Source organism: Tinamus guttatus, unplaced genomic scaffold, assembly GCF_059628265.1.
Source record: "Tinamus guttatus ecotype Peru unplaced genomic scaffold, ASM5962826v1 Tinamus_guttatus_pri_ptg000194l, whole genome shotgun sequence".
Lineage (NCBI taxonomy): Eukaryota > Metazoa > Chordata > Aves > Tinamiformes > Tinamidae > Tinamus > Tinamus guttatus.
The window spans coordinates 591,650-601,412 of record NW_028288728.1 but is presented as its reverse complement, the minus strand read 5'-3'; the positions used below and the strand labels follow the sequence as shown (position 1 = coordinate 601,412).

At 69.1% G+C, this 9,763-nt stretch overlaps 2 protein-coding genes across 2 annotated transcripts; both read right to left on the bottom strand.

The window, feature by feature from the left end:
* On the bottom strand, nt 1-4,671 carry ANGPT4 (angiopoietin 4). Its single transcript, XM_088523546.1, has 9 exons — nt 4,387-4,671; nt 2,244-2,399; nt 1,964-2,085; nt 1,617-1,849; nt 1,428-1,543; nt 1,049-1,150; nt 814-980; nt 271-401; nt 1-189 (listed from the first exon to the last, which is right to left on the bottom strand). The coding sequence occupies exons 1-9, from the start codon at nt 4,669-4,671 to the stop codon at nt 29-31; spliced, it is 1,473 nt and encodes a 490-aa protein (XP_088379672.1). The 3' UTR covers nt 1-28.
* A 1,763-nt stretch (nt 4,672-6,434) lies between these two features.
* RSPO4 (R-spondin 4) lies at nt 6,435-9,763 on the bottom strand. Its single transcript, XM_088523562.1, has 5 exons — nt 9,685-9,763; nt 8,174-8,362; nt 7,904-8,047; nt 7,663-7,827; nt 6,435-6,508 (listed from the first exon to the last, which is right to left on the bottom strand). The coding sequence occupies exons 1-5, from the start codon at nt 9,761-9,763 to the stop codon at nt 6,435-6,437; spliced, it is 651 nt and encodes a 216-aa protein (XP_088379688.1).

Genomic DNA, 9,763 nt, shown 5'->3' with positions numbered 1-9,763 from the left:
CGGCGCCACCGCGGTGCCGCCCGGCGCGCTAGAAACTCGCGGGCCGGATGAGCATGCGGGTGCCCTTGAGCGAGTAGCTGGGCCCCTGGAAATAGTGCCAGCGGATGCCGTTGAGCTTGCGGATGTTGTGCCGTGCCGGGTAGTAGACACCGTTGAGGTTGGAGAGGCCGCAGGCGTCGAACCACCAGCCTGTGTGGAGGGAGCAGAGCAGGGGGCAGTGGTGGTGGGGACAGGAGGGGGATGCGGCCGCCCCCCTCGGCCCCCGCTCACCTCCCGAGAGCATCTGGGCGCACTTGCAGAGGCAGTTGTCGTGGTCGGCGTCGCGGGTGCTGAAGTTGGCGCCCTGCAGGGCCATGCTGCTCTGCTGCCCGGCCGTGCCGCTGTAGCCCTGCAGCGCCAGCCTGCATGGGGCACGGAGACGCTGGAGGGATCTGCCTGTCCCCAGCGCCACCGAGGGCTGCCACGGTGACCTGCCAGCACTGCAGCTTGCTGACAGCTCGGGCAGCAAATCCCTGCTCCTAATGCAGCTCCTGCACTAACCTTGGCCCTTCAGGGCCTGGGGAAAAATGGAAGGAGGTGGCAGGGGAGGAAGCGCACGTGGCATTAGTTGGGCCTGGAGACTTGCAGGCAGCAGCGCATGCAGTGTACACAACAATGCACTTCTGCATGCAGCAGCACATGCAGCAATGCATCGGTGCATGCAACAATGCAGTGGTGCATGCAACGCCTGTGTCCTGCAGCCCTCTCAGGGCTCCCAAGCGGTGGCAGGGGAAGGGGACAGCTTGACACCCCCTGGGGTCACCCCGCTCCTACCTGTAGAGCTGCCGCTCGCTGCCCAGCTGGAAGCGCTCGTAGTGCGCGACCGCCTGGGCGCCCTCCCAGTCAAGCAGCTCCACGCGCAGCGCGTAGGGCGCCCGGCTCGTCAGCAGGTGCACGGCCTCGTTGCCCAGCCAGTGCTCGCCCGCGGGCTCGCCGAAGCCCTGCGGGGCGGCGGGGTGAGCGCGGCCCCGGGCGGGCGGCCCCGGCCGCGCGGCCCCGCGGCGCAGACCTGCTTGTACTCCTTCCAGGTGTGCTGGAAGCTGACGCTGCCGTTGAAGCGGTGCTGGATCACCGTCCAGCCGCCGCGGTCCGTCTCCATGTCGCAGAACGCCTGTGGGAGCGAGCCGGGCCTGGAGCTGAGCGGAACCGAGGCTCAGCAACAGGAACCCCCACGTGCAGGGACCCAGCGATGGGGAGCCCGGGGTGTGTGCATGGAGCCAGCTCCGCTCCGCAGCCCTCCTCGAGCGCAGAGTGGGATACAGGGGAGTGCAGCAGCATCACATGGGCACAATCCCATGGAATGTTATCCTGCACACTGTGCCAGCACAGTGCAGCTGGCGCACAGGACGCACTGCTGGCGCCGCAGGGCATCCCGTCACCGCGCTCACCTTTTTGGGCTCGCTGAGGTTGGCGATGTGCAGGGTGTAGACGCCGCTGGCGCGGACGCCGGCGCGGCGCAGCTCGGCGCAGTCCTGGAAGAGCCGCTCGTCCCTGGGCAGCGGCGCTGGCGGGCGGCACGCGGCGCGTGAGCCGGGGCCGCGCTGCGCGCAGGGGGTGCCGCGGTGCCGCCGCCTCACCTGGGCGCTGCGCCGCGACGCGCGCCAGGCGCTGCACGGCGGCCACGAGCTGCCGCTGCTGCCGCTGCAGCTGGCTCGCGTTGGCGCCCGCCGCCGCCAGCGCCTGCTCCAGCTCCGCCACGGCGCCGCTCTGCCGGCTCAGCAGCCGCTGCAGCTGCTCCTTGTCCGAGCGCATCCCCGCCAGCTCCGCCTGCTGCTTGCTCTCCATCTCCAGCACGCGCAGCTCCAGCACGCTGCGGAGGGGGAGCTGCTGGCGGGACTGTGCAGCGAGCAGCAGCGTGCAGCCCCGCTGTGTCCCCATCCCTGTCCCGGGGAACGGCCTCCCCATGGATGTCCCTTGGTCCTACTTGTTCCTGTTCTGCAGCTTGTGGATCTCGTTCGTCTGCAGCAGCAGCTGCTTCTCCAGCTTGCTGGTGGACAGGGAGGTCTCCAGCAGCTGCAGCTCGATGCGTGATGTCTGGTTCAGCACCTGCGGCAGCGAGGGCAGCGTCGGCACCAGTCGGGTACCATGCACACAACCTGCTGCAACCCGCGTGCTGGGGTATCTTTGCACACCCACACATGAAATGATGCATGAAACCATGCATCAACCCATGCATTTTCTGCCCATCAAGAGCAAGCGGCGACCTGGGCCTCCACGTCGGTGAGCTTGCGGGTCTGCTCGGCCGTGCGGTTGAGCAGGCTGCTGCCGATCTCCAGCATGGTGGCGGTCTGGTTGTGCACCGCCGCGCGCTGCAGCTGCGCCATCTCCGGCCGCACGCTCGCCTGGATGTAGCTCTCCAGCTGCAGGTGGGACAGGGGGACACACCGGCTCACGGAGGGATCTCGGCCTGTGCAGCCCTTGGAGCTGGCAGGGAGACGAGCGCGGCGAGCACCAGCGCGATGCATCTCGTGGCGCTTTGCAGCTGGTTGGGGTGCACTGCTGCGGGCTCTGCCATGCGGAGGAGCATCCCGACGCCTGTAGCTCCCATGCGCCCGGGCTGGGACCCCCGCGCTGCCGCCCCACGCTGCAGCCACCATCCCCAGCAAAGGTGCCCGGCAGGGCCGGCTGCTGCCCCGCACGGGAAGCGCTCGGAGCTGGGAAGAAGCGGGCGGCAAATAGAGATCAGATGTGGCTTCCGTTTTCCCAGCCCGCCAGGGACGCGCGGTTCCCAGGGGCTTTGCTATTTTGAGCGCGCCTCGCTGCGAGGTTCCCATCCGGCCTGGTGCCAGGGTGAGGGGCTCAGCGCGGGAGCCGCACGGGGCCGGGAAGCGCAGCCTCCCACGCTGCAGCGCGCTGGGAAAGGCGCCCCGGCCCCGCGCGGATGGGGGAATGAGCCCCCGTCCCAGCATCGGAGCCTTGTGCCCCAGTGAGGCTGGGGAGGAAAAGGGCCTCTGTGCCCTCCATTTCCATCCCAGATGCCGCTTTCCCAAGTGGGTCTGGCTGCACAGAGCCCTGAATCCTGGCACATCTTGCTGGGATGCAGGGATGCAGTGTGTGCTTGACAAAAACCGAAGGGCTCCGCGAGCCCTGGGGCAGCGGGTGGTCCATGCAAAAGTCCTGGCTGGCACTGGGAGGTCTGAGCAAAGCTGCCCAGCCCTGGGTGCTTCCAGGAGCAGGATGGGCTTCTCTGGAATTCCAGGCCCTTTTTTGGGGGGAAAACCCCACATCTGGCCCCCCAGCAGGGCAGCGGGTCGCGGGAGCCGGGCCGAGCCCGGGCAGCGCCGGCGGCTCTGCCGCGCTGGCGGCTGGGGATTTGCTGGTGTTTACAGTCCAGCGCTGAACCCGATGGCTCCTTGGAGCCCGGCGTGTTTGCTCAGGCCTGGAGCGTGACCAAAACAAGCCTCCCTGCGCAGTCCCAGCTAAATTAGGAAAACCGAGGCAAGAAAAGAAAGCAATAGAAAGAGAAGAGGCGCTACGAGCTGCCTCAGCAGGGAGAGCAGGACTGCGGGGCCGCGGTGCAGGGACCCAGAAATGGGGACTTGGGGCATAGGACCCAACACGGGGAACCTCGGGGTGCAGGGACCCAGCGACAGGGACCCCAGGGTGCAGGGACCCAATGGCAGAGATGCTGGCAGTGAAGCCCTCTTGGTCCCAGCCCCTGCATGCGGCCCCAGCGCTGCTCCCTGCGCAATATCCGCGGTCCCCGGGGACCCGCTCCCCGGGACGAGCCGGCCCGGAGCTATTCCTGGGTGTGACGCAGGCGGCTGCGGGCGGATGCAGGGTCAGGGGACACCTCAGAGGGACCACGGAAAGGAAGAGCCGCTTCCTGCACCCCAGTGCAGGGTCCGGGGAGCCGAGCCGGGAGCCCCAGTGCTCTGCAGTGCCCTGTGGTCCCCAGTCCCCAGCTTTGCACCCAGGCACGTCCGAGAGCCTTTCCTGAGTATCCCGGGATGCGACCAGAGCCGCTCTTCTCTGCAAGATGCAGAACAGGCTACACAAAGATGATGCAGAGCTGTATGCAAGCCCCATGCAGCCCCCAAATCACACTGCGGCATGCGAGGGCCCCGGGGCTGCGGCTCCCGGCCCCATGGGGTTAACAGGGTGAGCGCTGCTGCCCGAACAGTCCGCAAGCGCCAGGGACTTTCTGCAACGCCCGGGAGCAGGAGAGCCGGGAAGCTGCGGAGCCACTGCCAGAATGCTCCAGCGAGCTTCCCAAGAGCTTCCCGCCGGGAGCTGCATCCTGCAGGCAGCGCCGAGCCGGGCCGGGGGGGATGCTGCGGCGCATGGCGCGAAGGGAGCGGGATGCGCGCGGGATGCAGGCGGGATGCGCGCGGGGTGCAGCCCTACCTTGAGCAGCCAGCGGGTGCTGTTCTCCAGGACGCGCTCGAGGTGCTGCAGGCGCCGTGCGGCGGCGGCGGGCGCGGGGCCGGCGGGCGCGTCGCGCTGCAGCGCGCGGGCGGGCGGGGGGCACGCGGGCGGCTCGGCCGCGGGCAGCACGAACGTGTAGCTGCAGTGGCCGTGCTGCACGCGGTGCACGCGCCGCCCGCCCGCCGCCCGCCGCTGCGCCCGGCTGCAGCACGGCCCCGACACCCCCCACGCCAGCGCCACCAAGGCCACGGCCAGCACCCGCATGGCCACGGTGCCACCCGGACGCCTGGGCCCCTCTGCTCGCCGCGCTGCTGCTCTCCGCTGCACACGAGTCACAGGGCGCCGGGCGCTGGGGTGAAACGCGGTGATTTCGGCATTCCCTCTGCTGTCCCGGCCGCCCCGGGCTTTTATCGACGGCGCCGGCTGCCGCCCTTGCAGAGGGGGAAGGAAAAAAAAATAAAGAAAAACAGAGGACAAAAATCTGCTTAAAAACAATACTTGTATCTTTTTTCTGCGCTCCGAGCCCACTGCGGGGAGATCAAGTTTCACACGTGATCCTGCAGCGGGTCTCGCACGCTCGCAGGCTCGGCCCCGTCCGTCTGTCCGTCCGTCCGTCCGTGCGCGCGGCCGTCCCGCCCCGGGGCCGCCCGGCACCTCGGGGCGCCGTGGGGAGCCCCGCGCTCCGGCCGCTCTTCCGCCCGCCCTGCCGCTTCCCAGCAATTCCGCCTCTGATGGGGCCCAGCTGCGACCCGCTGCCTTGGGGGCCCTGACATCCCGGGAGGAGAATTCCCACCCCACGTCCCGGCTATTTATAACACTGGAGCAAGTCGCAGTATGGATTTAGTGGACCTGGCCGCCAGCCTGTGGGGAGTGGGAGCGGGAATAGGACAGGGATGTGTCCCAGACGGAGTGGCCATCCCAGCAGAGCTGCGTGGGGATGGAGAGAGCCATCGAGCACCAGGGCCCCGTGCCAGGGATGCTGCTCCGCATGCCACGCCGGGTGGATGCAGTCAGGGGCATCCTGCTCCATTGCAAACCCCACGGCACGCTCCGTGTCCCGTCTGCGCTGCGGGAACAGCAGCCCCGGCTCATCCGGGCCTCGTGGCCCTTTGCAAGCGGCTCCTGCAGCCACCTGGGCCCTCGGATGCAGCACCGGCTCCCGGACCCTCGAGCCGAGGCCTTCAGGTGATGGGACCCTGCTTGGAATCCAGAGCCGATGTCTTTCCCATGGGAGCAGGAAAAGCAATCAGGCAGCGGGTGCAGAACATGGAGCGGTGCCCCCAGAGACTGGCACGAGGGAACTGGACGGGGAGGACATGGAATTTCCCACAAGCCGCGCAGGGAAACGGGGATGCCGGAGGGTTTGATGTATTTATTCGATGGTAAACAAACGGCAGAGCTGCCTCCGCTGCCGGCTCGCTGCTGACACCCAGCGTCGCCCAGCGAGGGGCCGCGCGTGGCCGCGGTGCTGGCACCGCCAACCCCCGCACAGGCCCCCTCCACGGGGGCAGGAATTCCGGCAGATGGGGGCAGGAATTCCAGATCCGTGCTGGTCTTTCCAGGGAGACACCCACGGGTGCGGCGGGCAGGAATCCTTCATCCTGCAGGCGCCGCGGGGGCCGGCGGGGCTGCACGGGGCCCGTGGGCTCATCCCGCTTTGCCGACAGCTCCAGGAGCCACTGGACGTGGCCCACGGTGCTGCAATGTGGAGCACCCGGAGCCGCCCCAGGGAGCACCCAGGTGCCAGCACCCATGGGTGGCCCCGGACTGGGGATGCCAGGGTGGGAATGGGCAGGCAGGGGGAGCGAGAGGAAACAAAGCGGGAGAGGCCCCCGCGCCGGCCCCGGGGCTCCGCTCTGGCCACTGCAGATTGGCTCTTTCCGAGAAGGAAATGTTTTACAGGCCGTAAATCGTCGCCGGGGGAAGGGGGAGGCGGCAGCGAGTTGTGCAACGCGCTGTGCACGGAGCGGGGCGACGCCGCCGGGCCGGAGCGGGGAGCCGCTGTGTCCGCCCAGGTCCCCGTGCCGCTAGGTGCCCGTCGCCGCCTCTGTCCTCTGCTGCTTCTGCTTTTTTCTGCCTTTGCTTTTGGGCTCAGCTTTGTCTGCAAGAGAGAGAAAGGGGAGGCCGGCGCGCTGGGGCTCGCTCCCTGCTCCGTGCTGCCTGCCGTGTCCGTGAGCCTCCCATCCCGACCCCTCGGCCATGCCCGGTGCTGGCACCGCTGCTCCGCAGGGGCTGGCACAGGACCGCAGTGCCTCGAGAACACCTGGGATCCGGGCACCAAAAGGGGCCGGTGGGAAATGGGACATCCCTGGGATGCGACGCCTGCTCGGCCCCGCTGTACCCGCTCCCTGCGCTTCTCCCTGCTCTGTGTCTGGTCGCCCCAGCAGATCCATGCGGATCACTGCCAGCCCTGGGAGCCTCCCCAGGAGCCCTGCCGGGTCCGTGCCACGATGCGGGAGCGGGACACGCAGCGAGAGGGCTCGTTCCGCCGCTGCATCCCGCGGCTGCCGCTCCGCGCGCCGGCACCGGGACGCTCCGGGGCTGCCGCCTCCTTCCCAGACGGCCGCCACCCACGCAGGGACGGGCACGGCACGCACGCCGCCGCGCCGCAGACACGCCGGCAAGATTGATGGTGGCGCGAGCGGCTTTGCGCCCCGGCCAAGCGCAGACGCTGCTGCTTCCCGCCGCCCCGGGCGGCCGTGCGAGTGCGACGGCGCAAACTGCAGCCCCGGCGCCAGCTCCGGCCCCGGTAGCACCATCCCACGGCTCCCCCAAACCCAGGGCTCCCCCATGCCCAGGGCTGCCCCGGCTGAGCCCATCAGCCTCTGGCATCTGGCTGCCACCTGTGGGCCCGGGGCCAGGAGCGAGCCCGGAGGAGGGGACGTCGCTGCGGCCCCGCTGCAGGCTCTCCCCGCGCTCCCTCTTGCCAGGCCCGTCGCCCTCGTCCCGCTGTCCTCTCGGCCACCGCTGGGCCTGGCACCGCAGGAGGTCCCAGGCCTCGACGGCTCCATCCGGAAGGGATCCTGGTGGGGGGTAACTTGGGGTGACCCTGGGACATCCCTGGTTGGAGCTCCCTGGCCCTTGGGGTACGCGGAGCTTTTGCACCTTTTTCCTCCTCGGAAAAACTCCGCATTTGCAACATGCCCAGCCGCGAGGGGCAGCAGGGCACTGGGGCCACCTGCATCCCCGTGTCGCCGCGTCCCCGTTTTCCCGTGTCCCTGCGTTCCCACGTCCCCGCGTCCCTGCAGCGCTCACCTCCCAGGCAGCGCTTCCTGGCGCGGCGCGGCCTCGTCTCCTGCAGCTCCGGGCACCCGTCGGCCGCGGCCCCGGTGGCTCCCGGCCCCGCGCGGCCCCGGTCCCGCTGGCGCCCGCGGCTCTTGCTGCTGCTGCAGTCACCCCAGGGTCCCGGCTCGCACGGCTCTGCGGGCAGGGGGGCTCCATGAGGCCACGGCGGCCCTGGCACACGGCTGGTTTTGGGGTGAGGGTCAGCGCTTACCTTGGCACTCGCGGGTGCCGGGCCGGGCGGCGGTGCCAGGCGGGCACTGCCGGAAGCACTGGCCCTTGTGCAAATAAAACTTCTCCTTGCATTTCATGCAGAAGTCTCTGCTGAAGCAGCTCTCGCAGCTGGGCGACCGGCACTCTGCGGGGCGGAGGGACTCCCGTGAGCGGGGCACCCCCGGCAGGGGACACCGGTGACGGGTACCCGAACGCTGCGCGCCCCCGGGGCCGCCCCGGCCGGGATGCGGCTCCGGAGCCCCCCACGTACTGGTGCATCTGTTGACCTCGAGGCCTCGCACGCCGAAGTAGCCGGGCGGGCAGGTGTGGACGCAGACGCCGTGCTGGCGGATGCCGTCCCGCCGGATGAGCAGGAAGAGGCGGTGGTGGCAGGTGACGCAGCCGTTGTCCTCGGAGCACAGCACGCAGCCCGTGCAGTTCTGCACCGCGCCGGCGCTCGCTGTGGGATGCAAGCAAGGAGGAGAGCGGTGCCGCCGGCCGGGAGAGCCGGGAGCTGCACGGCGGAGCCGGAGCGGGGACCGGGCAGTGCCCCGCGCCACCGGGCCCTCTGCCCTCCAGGAGCAGCCTGGAGGTGCCCGGCGGGAGCAAAATCATTTGGATGCTTAAAAAAATGCCGGGAAGAGGCATTTGCAAAGGAAGTGAGTGGTGCAGCCAGGGCAGCGAGTCCCGATGCGCTGGACGAGGGGAGCAGCCACTCGTGCCGGTGCCGCACGTCGCTGCCCAGGCGGGTTCGGCCCAGTCAGGGGCTGGCAGCGCGGCAGGTTCCGGGCGCCGGATCGCGACGCACCCTGGGTCCATTGAATTGCTGCCGTTGCCGTTACGCATTTACTAGGTGCTGATTTATGAGCGTCCTTCCCTCCCCAAAGGCTCCTTGGTGATTTCTGGGAGCCGGGGGGGGCGGGGGTGGGATGCCGGGACGGCACTTCGGGGACACCGCGCCAAGGAGGAGTGTGGCAAGGAGCAGAGCGGGACCCGACGGCACCGAGCGCCACAGCGGGCGCGCGGCCACGTGGGGCCTGCGGCCACGGCGCCTTCCCAGATGTCCCCCGCGCGCTTCCGCACGGCCCCTCTGCACGCTCGTACCAACTGAGGCACCACCAGAGGCTCCCCTGGGAGCCCTTTTCCTGGGAATGTTCATCCCCATCGCAGCACGATGAGGGTACGAAACTGAGACCATCCCCATGCATGGCTGAGCATCAGCGCCCCAGGTCTGCCCCTATGGGGTGACACGAGTGGGGCTGTGCTCAGCTGGTCCTGCTGGGTGGGCTCCAGTGGCACCAATGGCTGCAGAGGTGACATGAGTGGGACCGTGCTCAGCTGGTGCTCGCGCAGCAGAAGCCCCAAGTGCCACAGGCCGCGGGGCTGGGCCGAATGAGTTGCCCCATGTGCCAAGGTGCCAGCTGTGGTGCACAGAGGCGCCCGGTGCATGAAGCAGAGAGTCCCTGCTCCGGCTGGGAATCCCAGCCACAGGATGGACCGGGAGGAGCCACGAAGTTCCAAGCAAGCCCGTTCCCCCTGCGGGAAGTGCCGGGCAGCACCCGGCGGTGCAGGAGTGGCTGCAGCATCTGCTCTGTGCTCTCCTTCCCATGCACGCAGCACACAGAGCAGAGCAGGAAAACATGGGGGGAACAGCCTGTTCTGCACCAGCCCAACCGCCCCCTGCTCCCGGGTGCTGTGTCCCCCGCCGGGCGCGGGGACGAGGGACACGACCAAGCAGGTGGTGTTTGGGACAGGACGCGCCGGCCGCTGCTCGCCTCTTACCTTGCTTCTTCCACGGGCTCTGCGGGAGCATTTCCACGGAGTTGAGGAGTAGCAGCAGCACGAGGATTATCCACCGCAT